General features: G+C 39.2%; 2 protein-coding genes across 2 annotated transcripts in view; both read left to right on the forward strand.

Annotated features, from left to right (window-relative positions):
* Nucleotides 1-9,864: 9,864 nt before the first annotated feature.
* On the forward strand, nucleotides 9,865-18,808 carry LOC115927323. Its single transcript, XM_030993102.1, has 2 exons — nucleotides 9,865-10,030; nucleotides 10,709-18,808. The coding sequence occupies exon 2, from the start codon at nucleotides 10,836-10,838 to the stop codon at nucleotides 16,299-16,301; it is 5,466 nt and encodes a 1,821-aa protein (XP_030848962.1). The 5' UTR covers nucleotides 9,865-10,030; nucleotides 10,709-10,835; the 3' UTR covers nucleotides 16,302-18,808.
* The window catches only part of LOC105447410 (serine/threonine-protein phosphatase 6 regulatory ankyrin repeat subunit B-like), a 56,900-nt gene continuing 49,155 nt past the window's right edge, over nucleotides 18,097-25,841 (forward strand). The window contains exons 1-6 of the mRNA XM_030993796.1: nucleotides 18,097-18,101; nucleotides 19,205-19,364; nucleotides 20,248-20,387; nucleotides 22,571-22,727; nucleotides 23,261-23,331; nucleotides 25,199-25,355. Of these exons, the coding sequence (XP_030849656.1) occupies nucleotides 18,097-18,101; nucleotides 19,205-19,364; nucleotides 20,248-20,387; nucleotides 22,571-22,727; nucleotides 23,261-23,331; nucleotides 25,199-25,355 (690 nt within the window). The remainder of the gene's footprint in view (nucleotides 18,102-19,204; nucleotides 19,365-20,247; nucleotides 20,388-22,570; nucleotides 22,728-23,260; nucleotides 23,332-25,198; nucleotides 25,356-25,841) is intronic.

The raw sequence follows: 25,841 nt of genomic DNA on the forward strand, positions 1-25,841 counted from the left end.
TCTGAAAAAAGATAAACAAATGAGATGTACTTTAGGGGAAACAAAACTTCTGATCGCCATGGAAGACCAGCTGTGTTTTTCTGTTTCTGTTTAGCTTGTTGTAATTTCTTTTGTTCTTGGTATTGACGTTATGGCAGTTAATCAAATATGATTTTCCGTGTTCATGCCAATTAAATTTTGTTGTTTTTCATTATTTTCTTTCGATTGTTTATTCTTTTTATTCGACGGAAATTAAAACAAACAACAAACAAACAAACGGAGACCGGGCGGCCACGCACCTTTACATCTTCCATTGTCATTGACTAAACATGCAACAGTTTCAGAAAAATTATTGTTCAATGTGGATATACCTAGTGTAAGCTTCTACATCAACTTTCGGGGAAACACTTAGAAACATATTTATCATCGTAGAGCCTGTCAAAATAAAATGCATCCGTATCCAAATAAATATAACAATAGTAGTAGGAGTGGTAATAATAATAATACTTATAATAAGAATGATGATACTACTACTACTACTTCTACTACTACTACTACCCCTACTACCCCTACGAAAAATAATATTAAAAACATTAATATTAACAATAGTAACAATAAACATTAATAATACAACTATAAAGTTGCTCCACAAATCTTGGTAATAATCAGCCATTGAGCAACGATCCAACTTGCACAAAAACTGGGGAAAAAAATATTTTTATCAAAAATAGTTCCACAACTACCCTTTTGTTCTTGTTCTTCAAATTTGTTCTTTACATTATTATCATCTTTATCATCATTATCATTATTATTGCTAATATCAAATTTGATATTATTTTTATTATTATCATTATTGTTTTCATCAGCATTAATATTACTGCTGTTATTACTATTAAGCATGTATTTATCAACATTTTGCTACAGACCGACCGTGGCTACACCCCTCTCTTTCTTGCATCTTTAAACGGACACGTTGACTGTGTGAAGGAGTTATTTGAAATCGAGGCAGGAACAAATGAACTGGAAGCTGAAAGATGTAGTTATCAACTCAACATGGTCGATGATGCCGGGTTTGCTGCACTCCATTGCGCTGCGTTGAAGGGGCATGCCAAAATCACTAAGATGCTGCTGCAAGAGGGCGCGTCACCTCAACAAAAGGTGAGAAAAAAAAACATTGTCGACAAAATCTACCAATAGTTAAGCCCTTTCGTATTGTGATTCCCTGAATATTTATTTCAAAGATCTGTTTTGAAATACTTGATGAGGCTACAGCTGAGGAGACTAAAAGCCTAATACGATATTTTTCTTTCCCAGAAGGACAACGATACTGACAGTCCACGGGACCGGTAGTCATTCACACCGGCATAATGTCAGTCTTGTGGGCCTTCTGATAACCTTTATGAAAGTTCACCAATCAGATTTTGGCAATCCCATGGGCTCTCCGATTAAAGAAATATGCGGAGTGGATAATGTTTGCACACTAAAATTACCCCTAACAAATAATATAATCATATATACAGTGCTTCCCTGAAAAAAACGAAACTGAAAATTATCAATGTTTTATCATAAATTAATTAAAATTATAATTAATAAATGACACATGTTCATAAAGCTTAGATCTTCTCCTTTCATTTGCTGCAACGCATATGACGCATATTTCACGCATGAGCAATTAAAAACAATTTGAAGAGAGGTAACTAAAAAGTCATTTTTAGGGCGGTATCTGGATTTCAAAGAAACATCACATTTCTAAAAAGTTCATTTTCTGCCCTTTCATATAACACCTCAATCAGGAAATATGAGCTAGGAATAACAAAGTTCTGTTGGTTTAAATTAATGCTTGCATTTCCATAAGTTGAATAAACTAATTTGTTTTCACTTGCTGCCTTCCGTAGCAACAAACACAGTTGACAAAAGTCTTAACTCCATTTTGTTGACGATTAGCCATGCATAAAGTCTTTCGTCTTCTTTGTGCATGGCTGATCGTCAACGAAACAGAGATAAGTCATTTGTCAACTCCGTTTGTTGCTACGGCAGGCAGACAATGAAAACGAATTAGTTATGATAACACATCGATAATTCTTGGTTTTGTTTTTTTCTGGGACGCAGTACAGTGCAGTACTAAACTAACAAGGCTTTATTTTTAGCCTTATGTCTTTAGGCATTATGTCTTTAGGCTTTAACGGACATTAACTTGTTTTGTATGTATAGTCGGAAAGTGGGATGGTGCCTCTCACAATAGCAGCTGCAGAGGGTCATCTGTCCTGTGTCAGAAAATTGTTGCCCTCCACACACTTCGATGATGTACCACAGGCCCTTACTACAGCATTAACAAGGTACAATTATCAATAAGAACAAACAAACACAAAACTATTGTACAAAACATTACCAGATGAGAGACATATTACCGAAGTTAACACCAAACAAAAAATGATAAACAAAATAGAAACAATGATTCAACATGTAAATTATTTATATATGAAACAAAAAATATTTTGTTAAATATAACAACGCTTCATTCACCAACTGAAAGAAGTTAATATTTCAAGTTTAATTCTTGATTAACAAAACAATATTATATCCATAACTGTTTAGCCAATATGAGGATGGATTTAATGTCTCGAAAAATAAAAGTGTGATATACTCTTTCCTTTTAATTTTAGGGGGCAACACAACATTTTTAGGTACATCATGATAACCACTGATGAAAATGTGTGGAGTACACTACAGAATGCGGCTTGGAAAGGAAAAACTGAACTTATTCGTTCATTGATAGAAGATGGTTTTGATATTGACGAACATGTAAGCCTCTTTTATATAAACATTTCATGTCCTATTTTTCGATCGAATTAAGGTCCTAATAGTTAAATGTTTATCTAGCGGTCAATATTTTAATTCTACCTGTACCTTTCTACAGTCGGAAATTCACTGTATAAGGTATTAGCTCTTTGTATGCCACATCAATGCCTATACCAAAAGTCTCCTCAATATTATATTTTCAATGCATGATCACTCTATACCGGTGTTGAAACGGTTGCCATGGAGGTAATCAAGACCCCATTTGGTAATTTTGAAAGGCCATTGTGTTGAACGAAGCAACCCTTCCGCCAATTGATGCCAATGTAGTAGGAGACCAGCCTGTAGGTCCCGTGACCAATCTCTGATTTGATAAGGTTAACTGTGTAGGTGAATTTGACCACCAGTCAAATGTGTGTTGAGCTTTCAACGTTTTTGACCATAGCGCCCTCATTTAAGGTCGGAGGTATAGCAAACTATACATTTTTGGAATCCTCATGACCAGACAAGTAATTTGATATGCATATCGACACGATTTGAATACATTTGGATTTCTATTCCTGTTGACCTTTGCTAACCATTCACGAAGATGCATGGGATATTGAAGGGGGCAGCCCAAGTCAAAACTATTCGGTATTCTTTAGGGAACACAAAAACACTTTTAAACCTTTGTTCCCAGAGATTGGTCACGGGACCTACAGGCTGGTCTCCTACTAATGGTATTGTACAAATCTGCTCGTGTTGCAAACGATCGATCCTTTAGAGAGACGAAGAAGATACTTATGGTAATATGAGTTTTTGTAAAAATCTGTTTAGTTTATAAATAAACTTAAAAGGGCATGAAGGTTTTGAATTAAACTCAATTTTAACAGTATTTTTACTTTTTTTTCAGAGGAAATTGAAATTGTGTTAGTGAAACCTATTGGAGAAGAACACATTTATTTACACAATAAAGTATATGGAACATTTGTCTAAGTACTAAGTATATTATTTACAGCAAATAAGTTTAAACCTTTTATTTTTCTTACTCTTTTTCAAGAAACGATTTTGACAATATGATTCATTCTTGATATATAAAGTGTATTTTTTTTAACTGCCATGTCTTGAGACGTTGGCAACCATTGAATGCCACAACTGTCTATTCCATATTCTATGGAGTAATTCATTCTCCCCAAAATCAATTCCACTTTAAGAAATCCCACTTCTTAAGCTACTCATCCACACAATACTCCTTCTACCCTTACTTCTCCTTCCCTGGAATAACTTTACATATTTTGTGTCTAGTCCAATCTTGGTTAAGTCTTCAAATAACTGACTGTGTCCGTACGCCCCCGAAATCGAGAAATACTTGCGGCGGCCTCAGGGTCACCCTAGGATGTATCCCTATCTCTGCAGGCCGTACGGGTCACGGTCGGATTATTTTCATTGCTAGATTCGCCGTAGGAATTAGACACGCCGTAGCCATGCCGTAGAGCGGTTCTAGGACGACCGTACGTAAAGCGTACGGTAGCCTTGAGTTGTATATGCTCCAGGGGTGAAGCGGTAGCATCAGTCTGGCTGCACGGTCGCCGTTTGGTCCCAATTCAGCTGTCTTGCGGGCACTTTGGGGCTACCATGGGTCTACCTTATTATTTGTCAAAAAGCTACGGCCGCCGCAGGGACGCCTTAAGGCGACCGTGTATCATCACTACAAATGCCGTACGGCAGTCGCAGATTTTCAGTCTCCACAAATTTTAAATACGCCGTGCGGCTACCCTTACATATGAGACCACTATCGAATGTGACCGTGTGAATGCTGCAGCGGTCCTTTAATTGCTATTGGCCTTATATATTTTAGACCGCTCAGCCGCCGCAGCAAATGTGACCTAGGCATTACTTTATCGAAGAACAAAAACAGCATTTTTAGGTCTAGCATCTTTAACAAAACAAAACTGTACATTACTGATTTCTGGAGTTAGATGATTCCTTGCTCTTTGAAGTAAAATTCGCAAGATGATCTTTTTGATATGGCTCGTGAGGCTGATTATTCTATGTTGCCCGCATTCCACTGCTCCAGGTTTCTTGTGAAGTGCAAATAATATTGATTTGCACAGGTCATCTGGAAAATTTCCATCATCGTAGATGTTATTGATGACTTCAGTTAGTATTATGATCCCTTAATTTTCCAATGCCTTGACCATCTCCATCACTACTCCATCAGGATCAGCAGCTTTGCTCCTCTTCATCATACTGATCACTGACCTCACTTTTGAGATGAGAATCCTAGGCCCTTCCAAAAAATCCTGCACAGTGTTGAGGTTCTTTTATTACATCATCAAAAAGCTCACCAATGTACTCAGTCCATCCGTTCGGTATCTCTTCATTATAAACCAGTTCTGATCCATCCTTTGCCTTGGTGCATCCCAACTTGGAGCTCCGATTTTTTTTCCTCCAGAAAGATCATTTTCCTTCTTAAAAACGATGGGATCGTTTGCACTTAAATTTCTTTCTATCTCGGCAAACTGGTTGTTCAGCCATTACTCTCTAGCTTTTTGTGCAGTGGTCGTGAATTTCTCTGTGCATCTCTCTGTATTCAATTCCATCTCTGTTCTTGATCTTTTGCCTCTTGTTCATCTTCGATAGGATCTCCTCTGTCATCCATCTCTGTTTGCTTTTCCTTTCCTTTTTAGGTAATGTCTTTTCGGCTGTTTCTACAAGAATGTACCTCATTGATTCCCAAGTGACGTCCTCTCCCTGGTCGGTGAGACTATCGAATCTGTTTTGTACGTTAATAATACATCGGAGGCGCACATCTCGATTCTGTAACTGTTCGAAATCTACCTTCCGGATTGAGTTGGGTTTTGTCATCTTCTTTAGCTTACATGGCAGAGTTGCCACAACAGGAATGAGATCACTCCTACAGTCTGCACCCGGATATGTTTTAGCTTGCTTTACACCTCTTCTAAATCGTCCATTTAATTATTACGATGTAATCAATCTAATTTATTACACGATCTCAAGGGCTTTTCAAAGTATACATCCTTCTTGGATGTTCCTTGAACCATGCTTTAACAATGCCTATTTATTTGGCCTCACATCGCTTTACCCATCTAAAAGTCCCCAATGTCTCCATGTGAGGGCCAGTTCTGAGAGACGCCATTGTCCCTCGTAGGATCATACGCCTGAATTCTCACTGCATAGCTGCTGCCCAATGCAGTCCTTGTAGTCGCCTTTTACGACAGGCAGGAAATACGTGGTAGGAAATCTATATGGCACCCACTCTCAGACCCACACAAAGTGTTTCAAGTGTATATCGGAACTTTAATGGTCGATATAGGTTGTTGAATACAGTTATGAAAAGATGAAAACTTCGTCTATCAAGAATAAATCCTATTTATTTTTACAAATCGTATAATAAAAAGAGGTAAGGAAAATTATTAAAACTAGATGGGCAACCGTGTTAACAAATATTATAATATGTATCTCTTCCAGGCGGGCGAACACGGTTGCACACCACTGATGTTGACTGTTTGGCAAGACCACTTAGAATGCGCTAAAATAATAATTGAGGAAGGAAATGCAAATGTCAACAAAGCAGACAATGTCGGCTGCTCCCCTCTTCATCTCGCTGTTCAATTGTAAGTACCTGATACCTACATAATCTGTTATAGTTTACCTTTTGTTCTTCAAAATGCTAAATCTGTCGATATCTTTAAGGAAAATGTTTTTAAACCTGTGTGATACAATACCTTGTCATATACTGCTCATGTCATTGCTTTTTTTTCTCTCTCTCTCTCCCTCTCCCTTTCCGTCTTTCTTCTCTTTCTTTTTTGTTTTCTTTCCTTATCTACTTTCTACCAATCTTTTCTCTTCTTTCAATCTTTTTGATGATATTTTAATGCCTTAGTGATTCGATGTTTTTCGCTGTTAATTTGAATTATTACATTGTCGTTTTGTTGTTGTTGTTACTTTTTACAACTTCTAATTAAGGCGTATTATTCTTAAATATTAGTTTTGTGCCTTTGCTTGTGAACTTTGGTGATTTTCAAAATTTATGTTTCCGCGTATTATATTTTTATTCTGTTCAGGACCAGGATGTAGAACAGATTTTGTATTTATAATGTATATCTGATTTATTTCAATTCTTTGTGGTGATAATATGATGCAATTAATACCTTGGTCACATTTGCCGCGGCGGTCGTGGTGTCTAAAATATCTACAGCCAATAGCAGTTATAAGGCCGCCGCAGCATTCTCGCGGTCACATACGGTAGTAGACACATTGTTAGGGTGGCCGCACGGCGTATTTCGAATTTGCGGAGACAGAAAACTTACGGCAACTATACGGCCTTTGAAGTGCTGACGCACGGTCGCCTTAGGGCATCTCTACGGTGGCCGTATGTTTTTGAACAATACCAAGGCAGACGGGAGGTAACCGCAATGACACCGTTCGCCCGAAGTATGGTGGCCGTGGAGCCGCTCTACATCATGGTTACTGCGTGTCTAATCGCACGGCGAACCCATGCACACAAATTAATAACCCCTCGCTATAATCCCAAGTCCTGTAAACGATAGGAATACGCCCTCGGATGACCCCGAGGTCACGGCTAGAATATGGCGGCCGTAGGCCCCCGAAAAAGAGAGATATCTGCAGCGGCCTCAGGGTCAACCTAAGGCGTATTCCTATCTTTGACAGGCCATATTGGTCGCCGTGGGATGATAGCACAGAGTTATAATTTTTTGTTCTTGGCTCGCCGTAGCAATTATATACCCCGTATACATGACGTAGAGCGGTTTCACGACGACCGTAAGTTGGGCATATCGTGGTCTCGCGTTTGCCGTGCGGCTGCCTTCGGGTCTTATGAATTGCAATTTACTTTTGCAGACCCTCCAGCGGCCGCAGGAATTGCAAGGTTGCCCTAGGGTAGCCTTAAAGCGGCCCTACCGTGTTCCGTACGGCTGCCTTTCCGGCGCCCGGTGGGGGAGGGTATACCCCCAGCAACAATTCGTCGATATAATATGATGATGTGTCAAACTGTTATTAGGTAGAATAACAAACTTTACAATTTAATGTTCACCTTCTCTAAAACTAAACCTCTCTTTACAAGGCAAAACGAAGAAGCCATGAAATTCCTCTTAGCCAATGATGCTCAACCTGATGCTTTAAACAACGATGGAAAAGCAGCACTTCATGATGCTTGCTTCATGGGAGATCTCAACGCGATCAACATTTTGATAAATGCAGGGGCTGATTTTGACATCAAAGTATGAATTTTTAAAACCTTGTTAGGCTATGCCATGGTTCTAATGTTACGTCTAAATAAATGGCAACTGCGCGAAACAAAGGTCCTGCGGGCATTCATCGAGCTGTTACAAGATACAGAAATATGAAGTTTATTGCACTGCACATTTTAATATTACTAAAAGAAAAGATTGCCACGGTTTAGCTGCGTCATATCAAAACGAGGCTCATTACAAGTTTATTCGTCTAATACATATTTTCATACAAGAATGAATTGTGACAACTGTGAATTGATCCTGTTAAAACGATCGCAAAGACTCTTGAAAATTTAATCCTCAATGATTTTAAATGTGCTAAAATCGCAATAGTGTATCCTCAATTAATTGAAACAGGCTAAAATTACAATGTTGTTTACTTAACCTGATTATATGTTTTAGGGATATTAAAGACACGTATTGTGGTATTGAACATATTAGTATTATTATTATTTACTGGTTTAGGTATCGAAAGAAGATAGTACATGCCACACCCCTATCCAGTTTGCGGCTCTTGGGGGACACATCGAATGTGTTAAACTTCTCTTAGATAAAGGCGCCCATATAGATACACCTGGCCCAGAAAGATGTTCGGCACTTTTGGCAGCGGCGTCCAGGTCAGTACACACACACACTAACGCACGCACACACCGCATATGCATACATGATAACTCATCCACACACATACATGAGTGTGTAATGATAGCAGTAATAACAAGAGTACATTTGGCTGTAAAAAATGTATGATATTTCCCATATTAAAAACTTGAAATATTTTAAAAATTTTACAACTTATTAAATAACATGGTTTATTTTATGCCACCTTCAAAGTTCATTCAGAAAATGTTTGTGCCAGATATATATGCTCGCTTAAAAAACCGGTTTAGTTACAATATTTCTGTATTGTTGAAACTATTGAATAGCAATTTCATTATTTCATCGGTGTATTATTCCTATTTTACACTGAGACTGTAGTTGACATCCAGAGCTCAGTCCTCCTCATTGTTTCTCATTCTTTGTTTTCACTACTGATGAAGAAATTCTTACAGAGCACAAGTTCATTAACATTTGAATTACCAGTAGATTTAGTTTTCCAAGGTTCTGGAATCATCAAAATGATAAGAAATTAGGCCCAGTCTTCGTAAAGCAACAAGCACTGTACACGGAAAGATGTATATGGGATTACGCACACGTGCGCGACACGTGCGTTTATCTCTCACACACCAATATAAACAAATTTACCAAATATATCAATTAGTAGGCGGTTTCCCGGCAAAATTTGTATCATCATGTATTAGCCAAAAAATATTCTTTCACATGATTGGTAATAAGAGCTTCCATTTCATTTTTTGAAATTCGGGCTTTTCCAATACTGGTCTTTACCCTTAAGTCATAACTGACGGTAATGAGGATTAATACATCATTAAACGGCAATAATATAGCACATCGACACGGTTTGATCCCGGGGGGCTCACAATAACGAGGCCATTGCTTAGCCAATGAATCATGACTGTACGCAGTGGGCGCTAGCGTACGTCTACGACCCCACAAAAACAAAAAACAAAGAAAATGCAATAAATTTTCAATAATTCATTGCTTTTTACCCCGACCCCCAACATAAAACAAATTCTTTGTTGGCATGCCTTGAACCATAATGCATGACCCTACAGAGGAATTTTTCCTGTTGGGTATTTGGGAAAATGCAATGAATTATTGAAAATGTATTGCATTTTCTTTGTTTTTTGTTTTTGTGGGGGCGTCGACGTACCCTAGCGCCCGCTGCGTACAGTCATGATTTTTTGGGCTAAGCAATGGCCTCGTCACTGTGAGTGTAAGATTTAGAAAGTTTTCTGTCATGACGTCGGTTCAGATTAACCATAATTTCATTTGGTCGTAAGAGGGCGTTTGTAGTTCGCCAGCCTAAAAGTCACGAAATTTGAAATGTTTTGTGGACAGTGATTCCATCAGTAATCCCCGACAATCGAGACAAGCCCAATGTTGTAAGTACTATAAAGCTGTTATTTGTATAAATCAATCTTTAATTGTTTGTATGAGGCCAAAAATGGCACAAGATATAAATCTAGTTTTCTGTAATTTTAAGATGAAAAGTACGTTAAAATGTTGTCTGTGCATGTAGCACCACATATAGACAAACGTAGGATAACGTGTGTGAATGCACAATTTGTGCATATATCAGTTTGTGTTGAGGATAATCTAGATTTGTGTGTAATGAGTGATGATAATTGACATGAAACAAGAGTATGAATTGTTTTCCTTGGTTATAAAGAATGTCAAGGGTGTAGAAGCAAATAGGAATTTAATTCAGGAACCAAGTAAAGAGTGTAAGATAGAGGCAGGAAATAAGGCTGGTCGAGGGTTTATTTGTGTATGACGTTAACCTACAAGATAGAGAGGTATGATTTGTAAGGGTTATATTTGTAAACAAAGGTAGAATTTGAGACAGTTCATTAGAATAAGATAAATGAGGCAGTTATACAGTTTGTGTTTGCACAAGTGAGCTTTACTCACATAGTTTATTCTTGAAGGTTTTCTTTACTCAGTTATACATATTAAGGTCATTTATGGCAAGCTAGTTGTGCGATACAATAGATGTTTGTTTATTCATGTGAATTTGTACACATGCTTATGATTGCTTGTTTGTTTTATTGATATTACAGATGAACTGCATTTTATGCACGTATCTCAACTTGGATGTCGTCGTCCTTTCTTTAAGCCTACTGTTGGGGTCACTTCAGCAGAATTTAACGTCACACAAAGTTCATAACAGCTTTAGCATTCGTCACCATGAGTCAAGTAGGTGTTGATGATGTCAATCCAGAGGATTCTGCAAGTCAGGTTGGGAAGAGTTCCACCACGTCATCTGGACTTAGGACCAGGGCCAAGAGGGCTGCAATAGCAGCAGAATTAGCAGTTCTCCAGGAAGAACAAGAGATAGAACTCGAAGAAATACGCCTTAAGCAAAGGAAGGCTAAGTTACTCTTACGTGCCAAGCTCAGCGCAGCAGAGGCAGAAGAAGACGTGTATGAGCAACACAGGAGTGGCAGTAAGGTGTCGAGTATAGGGAATAGGAGTTCCAGTCAGCAGAATGTCAAGCAGGTGCATGAAAGTGCAGAGCATGCTACGGAACATCATCATCATGTCAGCAATCATGATGTCAAGGAACCTGCGCTCCTACAAGAGACTATTCCTTTTCCAGCTCAGCAAATGGCTTCATCTCCCATTTCAGGTCAAGCTTATCAACCACGAGACGACCGAGAATTTTATCTGCAGACCCAAGTTCAGCAACAACGATGGTTGGAAGCTATCAGTCTGGCTAATGTAGAGATGATGAAGTTTGATGGGAGTCCTTTGCACTTCCATGAATTTATGATGTCGTTCGACAACTTAATTGGTCGATCTTCACTCGATAGTGGGACAAAACTTATGAAGTTATATCATTGCTGTGAAGGAGAAGTTAAGGGCATCATACAGTGCTGTATGGTCATGGAACCACTGTATGGGTACCAACGAGCCAGGGAGCTGTTGGTGGAACGCTTTGGCAGCAAGTACAAGATAGGAGAAGCCTGGATCAAACGTATAACCACTGGTCCAATCTGCCATGCGAATGACCGGAAGGGGCTGCAGAAGTTTGCAGATGAGTTGAAGATCAGCATGGAAACTCTTCGAGCAATGGATCTACTGCAGGAAATTAGTAGCCAGAGAGAGTTGCTGAAGGTGGCTGAGAGACTTCCATATTACCTTAAAGGTAGATGGTTAAAGTTGGTGAGAGACATCAGACAGCAGGAGCGTTCTCCCGATATCTCGGACATGGCAAGGTTTGTCTCCAACGCTGCTGAGGAAGCCAATGATCCTGTCTTTGGAGATCTGACAGCAACAACAAAAAGAGTTGAAACTTCAAACCCAGCTTTCAACAAGAAGAGTACAAGAAGTAACTACATGTACGCTACAGAGGTAACAGAAGTAGCAGTCAACCTGAAGTGCCTGAAGTGTAGGCAAGAACATTCCTTGTTTGGGTGCGACAGTTTTAAATCCATGGCACCCGAGATGAGATTTCAGTTTGCTCAGGACAACAGACTGTGTTTCAACTGCCTGCAATCTGGCCACACCAGTAGGTTTTGCAGATTGAATAGAAGATGCTCAGTACAAGGATGCCACAGAAAACACACAAAATTTCTCCATTTTGCACAGGATGCATCTTCATCTGCAGGAAGGATGACAACGACACAGGCTCCAGTTGAAACCCAGAACAACGAAGTCCATCAAGTCCAGAATGGGTTCGTTAAGAAGTGTGTCACAGGGGCCGGAAGGTGTGTGCTTCCCATTGTTCCAGTGAGGGTTAGAGCTCAAGGAGAGAATGTATTTGTGAATACATATGCACTGTTGGATTCTGGTTCAACCAGTACATTTTGTACAGCCACTTTGGCCAGAGAACTCAATGCTACTGGAAGGAAGCAAAGTTTAAGCCTGACAACACTGGAGAAGCGTAATAGCCCCATAGAGACCTCAGTGATTAGTCTGATTGCAGACACGGGACCAGATACAGACTGTGTGAAGCTACCCTGTGTGTATACCAGAGACGCCATTAATATCAGAGACACACACATTGCCAATGTGGATGACATTTCAGGATATCATCACTTAGAAGGAATCAACCTCCCGATCATTGAACGACATGAAGTTGGACTGTTGATAGGGCAGGATTCACCTGAAGCCTTGATACCTATCGAGGTGAGACGAGGACAGCATGGCCCTTATGCTGTTAGGACCAAATTGGGTTGGTCAGTGAGTGGACCTGTAGGTTCCAGTTCAGATGGTGTACCCAAAGCTACATCTAGCTTCATTGACAGTAATGATAGACTGGAGGAACAAGTCAGCCAATTCTGGAAGATCGAAGCTACAGATGTGCTTAAGAAAGACAAGGCAATGTCAGTCAATGACAAGAAGGTAATGGAAATATGGGAGAGGGACATCCAGCGGGAAGGTGCACATTTCCAACTACCGGTGCCCTTCAGAAGGAGACCACCTAACTTGCCTGATAACAAGTGGAGTGCAGAACAGCGTTTGAAATCGTTGGCAAGGAGATTGCAAAGAGATCAAGCAATGTATGTGAAATACAAACAGGGCATAGAGGATCTCCTCAGGAAAGGCTATGCAGAGGAAGTTAGTGAGGAGACTAGGCAACCCAAGGACACCCCTGTTTGGTATTTGCCCCACCATCCAGTCTTGAATCCCCAAAAACCAGACAAGATGCGAATCGTGTTCGATTGTGCGGCCAAGCACCAAGGGGTATCTTTGAATGATGCAGTGTTACAGGGGCCGGACCTTATCAACAATTTGATGGGAGTTTTGCTTAGATTCCGCCAGCAACCAGTAGCACTCATGTCAGATATAGAGGCAATGTTTCACCAAGTGAGGGTACCTCCAGAAGATCGAGACGTGTTGAGATTCTTGTGGTGGAAGGACGGAGACTTCAACAAGGAACCGCTGGTCTACCGGATGTGCGTCCACCTCTTCGGAGGTACGTGGAGCCCAAGTGTGTGCAGCCATGCACTTCGTCAGACAGCAAGACACGGTGATGGTAATGGTAAAGTGGAAGCATCTAAGGCCATTCTCGAGAACTTCTATGTGGACGACTGCCTGGTGTCAGTTGAGAATGAAGAAACAGCGGGGAAACTTGCTGCGGACTTGATGGTCTTGCTCAGTGAAGGAGGCTTCAGATTAACCAAATGGGTCAGTAACAACCCATTTGTCCTGCAATCCATACCAGAAGAAGAGAGAGCTAAAGATGTGAGGGGTCTGGATCTCAATCATGATGCTCTTCCAGTCGAGAGAGCACTTGGAATCAGCTGGGATGTAGAAACTGATTGTTTGCTGTACAAACTTAGACCCAAGGACAAACCCCAAACCAGGAGGGGTATCTTGAGTGTTGTATCTTCCATCTACGACCCTCTCGGTTACGCCAGTCCTTTCATCCTAAAGGCTAAGATGATCTTGCAGGAACTAACCAGACTTAAACTTGCATGGGATGAGGAGATTCCAAGCAAGGAAATAGAGAGATGGAATGAATGGTTACAGGAACTACCCAAGATGACTGAATTCCAGGTCAACAGATGCATCAAACCACATGACTTTGGCAAGGTAGCAGAGTATAAGCTACATCACTTTGCAGATGCTTCAGAGAAAGCCTATGGAGTCGTTTCCTACCTGCGGATGAAGGATGTTGAGGGTCAGGTGCACTGCAGCATACTATTTGCAAGGTCACGTCTTGCACCCCTGAAGAGGATGACAATCCCACGGCTTGAACTGATGGCGGCTACACTCTCTGTCACTATAGACAGTATGATACAACGGGAACTGGATCTGCCGCTCCAAGAGTCAGTGTTTTGGACTGACAGTTCAATAGTACTTCATTATGTGAAGAATGAGGATAAACGTTTCCATACGTTTGTAGCAAACAGAATTACAACCATTCATGAGGGATCTGAACCAAGGCAGTGGCGACATGTTAACACTGATGTCAATCCAGCCGATGATGCCTCGCGTGGACTGACAGCTGAGGAATTGACTGGACGATGGAAAGAAGGGCCAAAATTTTTGTGGTCAGAAGAATGCGATTGGCCTAAAAGCTTGACAGTGAATGAGTCTAGCTTAGAGCATGACCCAGAGGTAAAGCAAGACAAGACTGGAGTGTTTGCTGCAGCCGAATCTGAAGTCAAGGCGACAGATAGACTCCTTGAAAGTTACTCGTCCTGGTTCCGGCTGAAGAAAGGTATTGCATGGATCCTGAAGGTCAAGGAGTGCTTGAGAAGAAAGGCACGCAAGGATATGAATTTACTGGATATGAAGCAGCCAGTAACAGTTGATGAGATGACTGTAGCTGAAGAAGCAATTGTCAGATACGTTCAGCAACAGACCTATGCTGAGGAGTACAGAGTCTTACAGCAAAATAAGACTACACAACGGTCACCCACTCGAATAGCAAAATCCAGCCCACTATCTAAATTGAGCGTGAAACTCACAGACGAAGGATTGATATGTGTTGGAGGAAGACTACACAATGCACCACTAGAAGAGCAGACAAAACACCCAGTGATTTTGCCTTCCAAGCATCATGTAGTACAGCTTTTGGTGAGACATTACCACATTATGTGTGGTCACTCAGGGAAGGAGTATGTGCTATCCCTACTCAGACAACGATTTTGGATAATCAGAGGGAGGTTAGCAGTTCGTCATGTACTACACAAGTGTTTCACATGTAAACGTCAACGTGCAAAACCAGTGGAACAGAAGATGGCAGATTTGCCGGCAGATAGAGTGGTACCAGAAAAACCTCCATTCAGTAACGTGGGAGTTGACTGCTTTGGCCCATACATGGTGAGACAAGGAAGGAGCTCTGTGAAGAGATATGGATGTATATTCACTTGTCTGGTTATAAGAGCAATACACATAGAGGTACTGCATTCATTGGAGACGGATTCATTTCTGAATGCCCTTCACAGATTTATTTCACGCAGAGGACAACCAGAGATTATCAGATCCGACAATGGTACAAATTTCATAGGTGCTGAACGTGAACTGAGGGAGGGATTGAAACGATGGAACCAGGAGAAGATCCACGATAATCTCCTTCAACAAGGAATTGATTGGAAATTCAATCCACCGAGAGCATCCCATATGGGTGGATCATGGGAAAGACAAATCAGAACTACGAGAAAGGTCTTGAATGCAGTCATGAAGCAGCAGGTTCTGAATGATGAGGGCTTAACGACTCTTATGTGTCTAGTAGAGGCAATTATCAATGGGCGTCCACTCACCATAACATCTGATGACGCAAGGGATGCAGAGCCTCTCACACCAAATCATCTGCTGCTCCTGAGGTCAAAAAATGCTCTACCACCTGATGTGTTCCAGAAACATGATCTGTATGGACGTCGACGCTGGCGGCAGATTCAATACCTGGCAGACTTATTTTGGCGCAGGTGGGTGAAGGAATACCTACCTTCCTTACAACAGCGGCAGAAGTGGCTGAAAGAGACGAGAAATCTGGAGGAAGGTGACATCGTGCTGATTATCGACAATCTGCCGAGGAACAAGTGGTTGACGGGAAGAGTAATCGAAACCTATCCTGGGAAGGACAAGCTCGTCCGATCGGTGAAGCTGAAACATAGCACCGGTATCCTAGTCAGGCCTGTGCAGAAACTATGTCTTTTGGAAGAAGCAGATAGCGTATTGGTGAACCACAGCGACTAATTGGAGCATTCATTTCTTATGTGAGATAATTACATTGATGCACGGTGAATTAAACGTGCGAGGTGAGAGCCTAGCGCCGCCTCTTGTGAATTTTTGTGTCGCAATTTTCCTGATCCGTGACGAGCGTAAGATCCTGATCATCATGTTTCAGTTTTGGAAGAAGCAAAGAGCGTAAATTGGTGAACCGTGGAGAGCGATCTCAATTTAAATGGATCCACAGCGAAGAACGACTAAATTGGAGCATTAGTTTCTTATGTGAGATAATTATATTTGATGCACGATGAATTAAACGTGCGAGGTGAGAGCCTAGCGCCGCCTCTTGTGAATTTTTTATGTCGCGATTATCCTGATCCGTGACAAGCGAAAGATCCTGATCATCATATTCAAGTTAGACTGACGTCGACGCAAGACAGAACTCGTTTACAGCAACAAACTTGTTTAAGCGCAAGAAATTGATAAAAACAGTCCTCAGACTTTATACAAGACTATTTGCGGTAACATTGTGCCCTTGAGGTAAATCGGGCACGTTATATTTGAGGACAGTGAACTCTACTCTTGAAGAGTAATAAACATTTCAGCCTTGTTATAGACTATGTCATATTATGTTTATTAGTCAATACTTGAAGAAAGACTATAATGGACTTCAGAATACATGTATTCATTTCAGTATTGAACTGAGACTATTGCTGAAAGATTTTTTTGTTCGAACGATATTCATACGTAATTTCTTACATGTTTTTTCCTAAGAGCAGGAGTTAAATATTTGACCACTACAAATGAGAATCATTTGTCATGATAACATGTTATTTGGTCAATGCATGAGCATACAAATATGTAGTGTCTAGTTCAAGTTGAAACTTTAAAGAACCGAATTGTGTTGATATTTGATGCATAGACCCAAAAGAGGATATTTGATATGAAGGGGATAGTTGAACTAAAGTTTTGTATACCGGAAGTAAATTGACAATTTACTCAAGATTGCGAATGATGAGAAAGTTTAATCACAGAAGCACCATTTTCTGAATTTGAAAATCATTTTTTGTGTGTAACCCTGTTGTACTTAGTGGTGGGCTACTGAAATTTGCTTGAAAACTCACAAAAAAGGGGGTTTAGTTTCAAGAATCGAGTACTGAAATACACAGTTCTGAGTAGTTAGCAGCTCTAGTGCATAGAGGTACATGTAGAATCATTATGTTTGAGCTGATATATTTCGTATTTTCCTTTGGTAATTCACTAGATAACTCAAAGTGTGTAAGGAATGTCAAGGACTTTAACAATCCTTGTTATTGTTATTTGCTACAGAGTGTCAACAATTGTGTTGAGATTTAGTTAATGTGTACTCTATTAAGGCAACTGATCGTTTTGCCCAATGTTACTTTAATTGACCTGTCGGTATACATTTTTAGACGACAAGTGTTTGTTGTGTATAGGCTATAAATTCACCCTAAAGGCATTTACTGTAATGTACTACATTGTGTAAATGAAATTAATGGAATGTGCTATGCAGAGTTGAGTGTAAATTCTGAATGTTTAGTTGTGTTTTATTAACAGAAAAGTTAGACAATTTGAATGGAAGTTGAAGTTATTTGGATAAATGCTTTGCTGTGGCTACGCATTTAAGGGGCCGGGATGTAAGATTTAGAAAGTTTTCTGTCATGACGTCGGTTCAGATTAACCATAATTTCATTTGGTCGTAAGAGGGCGTTTGTAGTTCGCCAGCCTAAAAGTCACGAAATTTGAAATGTTTTGTGGACAGTGATTCCATCAGTAATCCCCGACAATCGAGACAAGCCCAATGTTGTAAGTACTATAAAGCTGTTATTTGTATAAATCAATCTTTAATTGTTTGTATGAGGCCAAAAATGGCACAAGATATAAATCTAGTTTTCTGTAATTTTAAGATGAAAAGTACGTTAAAATGTTGTCTGTGCATGTAGCACCACATATAGACAAACGTAGGATAACGTGTGTGAATGCACAATTTGTGCATATATCAGTTTGTGTTGAGGATAATCTAGATTTGTGTGTAATGAGTGATGATAATTGACATGAAACAAGAGTATGAATTGTTTTCCTTGGTTATAAAGAATGTCAAGGGTGTAGAAGCAAATAGGAATTTAATTCAGGAACCAAGTAAAGAGTGTAAGATAGAGGCAGGAAATAAGGCTGGTCGAGGGTTTATTTGTGTATGACGTTAACCTACAAGATAGAGAGGTATGATTTGTAAGGGTTATATTTGTAAACAAAGGTAGAATTTGAGACAGTTCATTAGAATAAGATAAATGAGGCAGTTATACAGTTTGTGTTTGCACAAGTGAGCTTTACTCACATAGTTTATTCTTGAAGGTTTTCTTTACTCAGTTATACATATTAAGGTCATTTATGGCAAGCTAGTTGTGCGATACAATAGATGTTTGTTTATTCATGTGAATTTGTACACATGCTTATGATTGCTTGTTTGTTTTATTGATATTACAGATGAACTGCATTTTATGCACGTATCTCAACTTGGATGTCGTCGTCCTTTCTTTAAGCCTACTGTTGGGGTCACTTCAGCAGAATTTAACGTCACAGTGAGCCCCAGGATAAAAACCGTGTCGATGTGCTATATTAGCGCCCTTTTATGAGGCATTAATCCCCATTACTGTCAGTTATGACTTAAGGAGGTAGGTCCCCTAGTTGATTAACATAGTAGCACACACATGCGTTAGCAGTCACGCAAAACAAACACTCCCCAGTTGTCATTAAATAAAATCTGAGAATGTATACTATTATCTAAATCTATAAGGAATAAATCATTGTCAAAATCATTCAATAAATTGGGGTAAAAATAATTATTCCACCATTATGAAAAACAGTGTAAATTTTAAACGCTTATATCTTTGATTATGTTCGGCATTTAGAAATCAAGGGGAGGTTGTGAAATACCTTTTAGGAAGAGATGCCGAACTTCATGTGACGGACAAGAAGGGTGACAGTGTTTTATTCTGGGCAGCATTGTACAACAACATCGATCTGCTGAAGAAATGCTTGGATGATGGACAAATAGACCCCAACGCAAAAGTAATTGTTATATATTGTTGTAAAATGTAGTTGCATCTGTGAATTGAAAATAATAACAAAAATAATAATAATGATAACAATAGTGATAATAATTATAACAATGATAATATTAACAGATAATAATAATAATAATAATAATACTCGTGATGATAATAATACTGATACTACTACCACTACTACTACTAATACTAATCGTAATAATAATACTAATAATAATTATAATAATAATACTACTATTAATAATAATAAGGGTACCCGAAATAGAAACGCTCTTCCGGCAGAGCCCTGCAATTATTGTTTACCCAGCGTTGTCAAATACCCATGTACAAAGGGTTTACAGTTACTGTAGACAACCTTGTCAATGGATGCATTCATAGGGCATGGATCGAACCCGGGACCCATTGGATGAGAGTCAAGAGCTAACAACAATAATACAACATGCAATCGAGAGCCGTGTCTGGGAGAGCTCTGATGACACTACAATACCCCAAAAAGTGAAATAATGTAGATATATATATTTTGTATTTAACATCCTTGCTATTGCTTAGTGAATAATTACAACAAACCTCACAATTACACGCATAGCTTAACCCAATAAGGGGGGATGCTTTTTGTCAAAAAGTTCATAATTCCTAAACACGAATTTTCCATACCAGGGATGTCATAATACAGGTAGAAATTCCGAACATTTGTTTTAAACCGTTTGTTTGTTTATCCAGACATTCATATTTCTGACAATGAAACAGGGTTCATGAAATATAATAGGGATTACGAATATGCCCTCCCCAAAACGTTTCGGAATTAATAAAACGAGCACTCGGAATTATGAATCTTTGAAAAACAACATGTTATCATTTGAATTAAATTCGCCATTCTCTTACAGAATTCATCTGGCCAAACTGCATTGCATGTGGCAAGTGGATTCGGAAACTTTGAAGCCGTGAAACTTCTACTCGACCATCACGCAGAGATCGACACAAAAGATAATCAAGAAAGTACACCTTTGCATAATGCCGCAGAATGGTATGTTAGGATTGATTACAGTTATTACTTTCCATGTGATTACGTGTCTACATATTCGAGTGACATTCAATAGTCGAAATAACCATATCTTACACAAACTTTTACTTTGCACATTATTGTATCCATGAACAAAGTAAATTGAGCTGTATAATATAGTATATCAAAACCAACACAAATAATTTGAGAAACGAAAAATACGACTTCAAATGATAAACATGCATTTTCTCATCGAACTCATTGATAAAGTAGATCAAAAAAATGTATCCGTTATATTGGCTGAGATTCATTATCCACAGTCAGCCTGTTAAAACAGTTAGCCTTTCGAATTAATTTTACATTCTGCTATACAGACATAAGATATTTTAATCCTGTTAAGGGGCTTTCGTAAAGTTCCTACGGGCGCTGGGACAGTTTTTGAAGCCGTACGGGCGCCGTGGTGCTGAGTTGGCTGCTCCCAATTCTTCCGGCGTTTTTATCTGACAGTTAGGCCGTATAAAGCCCGTACCCCTCAAGAGCCCCGGGTAATATGCACAACAACAGGCGTCTGCCGTCCGGGGGCCATTTAAAATTAATATTGCCCGTGCGGGTCACTCACGGCGGCATCTTAAAATGTACAACGCAGTTTAAAATACAGGAGGTGCGGATACCAGAGGACACATACAGAGTGAGTCAGAAAAAATGTCCCACTTTGTTTTATTGTATTGTATGTTGCGTTGTATTGTTTGAAGTATGAATATTTAATCATGAGTTTCATGATATGTCTAGATAGAGTTATCCTCCCAGTACATTTAGGTACCATTTCCATTTGAATCTCTGCATGCATGACTGAACATCAGACAATCTTTACAAGACTGCCAGATCTCTTTTGCGCCAAGTTATAGGTGAGGAATAAAATAATGTTTTGAACAAAGACAGCCAGTTTTTTTTCAATTATCCAATTAGCCAGACAGACAAAAACACACAAACAAACACACACAAAAAAAACACACACACACATGCATAGGTACATGCACACAAATGAGCATTCCATTCCCGACAAGGCCCACCCAAACTGTTACTTTTTGTCAGGAATTCGTCTTATCGTACGAAAAGTTGAGTGGCCGCTTGTCCTCTTAGTGCGTATTCGCGGATCTTGTGCTTCATGATGATGATGATGATGATGATGATAATGATAATGATGATGATGATGATGATGGTGACGATTAAGATGATGCCAATGATGATGATGACGACATGATGGTGGTAGTGAATGTGTACAAAAGGGATAGATTCTTAGGGTTATAACACTTAAGCATTCAGCGATCTTGATAAAAATCAATGCTCAATCAGAAAAGGGGTAATTATGAAACAATTTTCACTGTGTGTGTTGTGTGTGTGGGGGTGTGTGCGTGTGCGCGTGTCTGATTGGCTTTGTTCAATGCACTGTTTTATTCCTCACCCAGTAACTTGGCGCAAGAGAGATCTGGCAGTCTTGTAAAGATTGTCTGATATAAAGGTGATGCATGCATAGATTCAAATGAAAATGGTACCTAAATGGTACCTAAATCTACTATCAAGATATATTATGAAACCCATGATTAAATATTTCCTGCCGGGAGCCATCGGTACACCTGCTCATCGGGCGGAGCCCGTAAGGTTACCGCCCGGGACTCGGCCGGGACCCTGCCGGGACCATCACGGGCGCCTTGCTTTTCACTCGACCAATTTTCTCCGGGCACCTCCCGGGCGCCGCCGAATATGTGACCACAAATGCCGTGGAAATGAAAATCGGACGGTTCCCGTACGGTCTCTAAATCCACGGCAAGCCGCCGGGTAGGGAAAATCGTACGGGGCCCGGTTTATATGTGACCTAGGCATTAATGTGAACGTTCCATAACTTCGGGGCAGTGTAGGCAAGAGCCCTTTCTTAGAAAATGTGCATTCTTGAGGCAGGTACATTCAGCAGTTTTGGGATAAATGAGCGAATATGCATATCAGCTTAAATATTTGCAGTAGGGCTAGATCTTACGATGTTGATAACCAAGGCCAAGACCAATACCAACAACGAGAAATGTTAACACTTGATACGAATGTATATAGACACAACTGTACGATTCTGTATCACTACAACGTTTATGTGTATAGTGCAGACGAAAACAAAATCCGTTGTTTAAAAATCATAATCACTTTTGTTATTAATTCAGCAACCGTGCCGAGGTTATCAAATATCTACTGGAACATGAAGCAGACATACAAACTAAAGACTGCGATGAACAAAGTCCATTGCACCGTGCCGCATCATCGGGAAGTATAGATTCAGTCAAAATGTTGGTGAAAATGGGAGCAGATATTGGTGCAAAGGTATGAATAATCTTCCTATGCCTCATATTTAATGTCAAACTCCCACCTTGTAAATATAATGGGGTAGATATTCCAGATGCTTGAAGATTGCTCAACTGTTTCGGTTGAATTGTTAAGCTATATCCGTGTTTACACATGTTTCTATGGAGGTAAAACAAATGGGGATGCGTAATTTTGCTAAGACGTAATGTTATACAAAGCAGTCGTTCCGCCAATTGGTGAATGAACCACAATTATAAACCCAATATGGCCAAATAACTTGTTATGACATCGTGACATCTTGAAGTTTTTGTTTGAAATGGAAGATTTCTATTTGAAACGCATGTCTGACCGAGAAATGTAAAACAAGTCATGTGGATTAAAGTGATCAGTTGAATAAAGATACAAAGATATTCACAATCAGCTATCTTTGCTCCTTTTGTCTCAAGAATCCCTTTTTTTATAAAAAAAATAAATATATTATGATCACCACAACTGAAAAAAGTTTTCCGCTTTCAATTTTTTTATTTTTTATTATTCCTTAAAATATACAGGCAAACGATGAGTCTACCCCCCTCCACTTAGCCGTGGCTGAATTCACAGGGGATCCCGATTTGGATTTTCTGTATGAGTTAGGAATGCAATTTCTACATGGACCCCGAGAAAAAAGGTACTCTATCTTAACATCTACTTTAACAGCAAATTCATCAATGGTACATAGTATCTGTTTAACCTACAAACAACAATTTGCATAATTATATTCGTTTTTATGAATTTTAAAATATAATTGTTGTCATGATATCGCAAAAACCTGGCTGACATATTAAATGAGATTTTCGATTTTCAGATGTTTTTTTAAATTTAAACTCTGCATAAAAGAGATACAACTCTGACATCACTGTTTTAATTGAAATAGCGACTTAAAAGGGAAAGAATAAACGCCAAGGATGCTGCACACTTTGAGGAGTTATATAGGGTAGGTGTAAGGGAATTGGAGACCCTTAGGCACATTTGCAAAATTTACATAAACATGAAAAATGTTACACATACAGAAAGTTGTGTATTCTCTTCAGTAACTGCTTCTCTTTATTTGGTAGCAAAATTGTGGTCATGATGTAACTGATTAATTAGATAACAATCATTAATGACTTCATCACCAAAGGTCTCTCATTACCTACTTGTGAAGGTAATAAGGGACAGTTACAAATCAAGACATTTTAAATACAATTTAAATGGAAATGGGATTGTTATGATAAGTTAAAACACTTTTTGAAAGAGATATATGCAGCCAATGAACTTACTGTAATTTTGAAACGAGTTTAAAACAATGTGGCCCAAAATATTTATGTACATGGACAATTAACCGACCAGCATCGGGTCATTGACTGTTCTCGGCATACTCGACATTCACAAAAAACGACCCCAATCTCTCTCTCCCTCTTTCTCTCTCTTCAAACTTCTCTCCTTCTGTTTTTCTTTTAAGCTTCCCTTTTCTCTCTTCTAGCATGTACGTGTATGATGATTATTGTTGTCTCGCAGAAATCTGACTCTCTTAATTTTCATTAATGTATTACATGTGCTTAGGAATAATATGTTTATTTAATTATGATCATTCCATACCCTGCTCTCTCTCTCTCTCTTCCTTTCTCTATTTGTATCTCCCCTTTTCTCACATCCCCTCTCTCTCTCTCTCTTTACTCCATTCGCTTTATCACTCTTACTCTTACTCTTAATTTCATGAGCCATATACCTTCCCCTGCTCTTGTATATCGTCCGCTAGTACATCCTTTCACTTATTGTACATAAACGAACGGAATACAATTATGCTGTATTGTCATTATGTTACAGATTTATTTACTATGTTTCGTACTATTGTACATGCATATTATTAACATAGCTGTAGCTTTGCAAACTGACCCTTTCAGCCTTGTGCTGCTGGTCGATCATTATATACCAATAACTGAATGATAATAATAATAATAATAAATCGTGGACCTGGTGTCCCCCATTGCCTGCACACATTCATAATATGCTGTGCAACACCCATTCACAACATACAATGGCCATAAGTTGTATGTGATGGCTGGCACACTTCATAAATTCCATTTTAAAACTACTTTTTAAGAGCCACCCATAAATATCTGCATACACCACAACATTCAGTGACAATTGTGTGTTTATATCAGAGCAAAATGTTACGATCAGAATTGGTTACCTTGGTCAATTTTTCCAATTTTCTCGGAGAACTAGCACAGTAGTCTTCGAAATGCATTGAATATATGCAGTAGTGTTGTTAAAGGCCACACATTGCGCTATAGCAATATTGTAGCCAACACGGACAGACAGTGATTGGTTCAAGCTTGGTGGTCTCCAATTCCCTGCGGTCTCCAATTCCCTACATCTACCCTAATCAAATATGATTACTGTCAAGGTTTTATTGTTTAGTAATAAGATTATCAGCTAATGTATGCTGGGTTTCATTCTCCTTTAAGAAACAATGCTAAATGTGTAGAGCACCTTCTAGACAAAGGAGCCGATATCAACGCACCTGATGTCGTCGGTTACACGCCTCTTATCTTCGCTGTCGCTAATTCTGTGTATGACTGTGCAGAAATCCTCATTTCAAGAGGTGCAGATATGGACGCAAAGGTACTTAAATTATGCTAGCCCTAGTTTGTGCATCATTCTATGGTATTAAGGTTTAAGGCGTTCACGAAATAATTTTGAGTTATACTCCTGAATATATTTGATTTGTCATCTTAGGTTAATGAAGCTTTTTGTGCCAAAGGCACAGTGGTATGGTGCTCATATATATAAATGGAGTCGTATAAATACAAATAAAAGCAAATACGCCTGGATATCCTCCCAATAGCTTGATTAGAATTGAATTGAATTCATTCGCCACTTTTAAAACAACATACACAAGCAAACAGTACAATAAACAACATTCTTGCAAACATAGATAAAGCAATGAATGGAAAGTCCGTGAACAGTATAACATTCAGAATGGGAGAGACTGAATGTAAATCCATGAAATAAATTAAAAAGAGCAGGGGCCTATAATTGACCTATGAGGAGTGCCATAGGCAACTGATTGTAAACTTGAATTTTTAGAATTGAAAACAGTCATTTTTT

The sequence above is a fragment of the Strongylocentrotus purpuratus genome, unplaced genomic scaffold (genome assembly GCF_000002235.5).
Source record: "Strongylocentrotus purpuratus isolate Spur 01 unplaced genomic scaffold, Spur_5.0 spur5_scaffold_20, whole genome shotgun sequence".
Classification (NCBI taxonomy): domain Eukaryota; kingdom Metazoa; phylum Echinodermata; class Echinoidea; order Camarodonta; family Strongylocentrotidae; genus Strongylocentrotus; species Strongylocentrotus purpuratus.

Bases quoted from the DNA above. Each gene is read 5' to 3' on its own strand.
- LOC115927323 (XM_030993102.1), top strand. From the start codon at position 10,836: ATGAGTCAAGTAGGTGTTGATGATGTCAATCCAGAGGATTCTGCAAGT.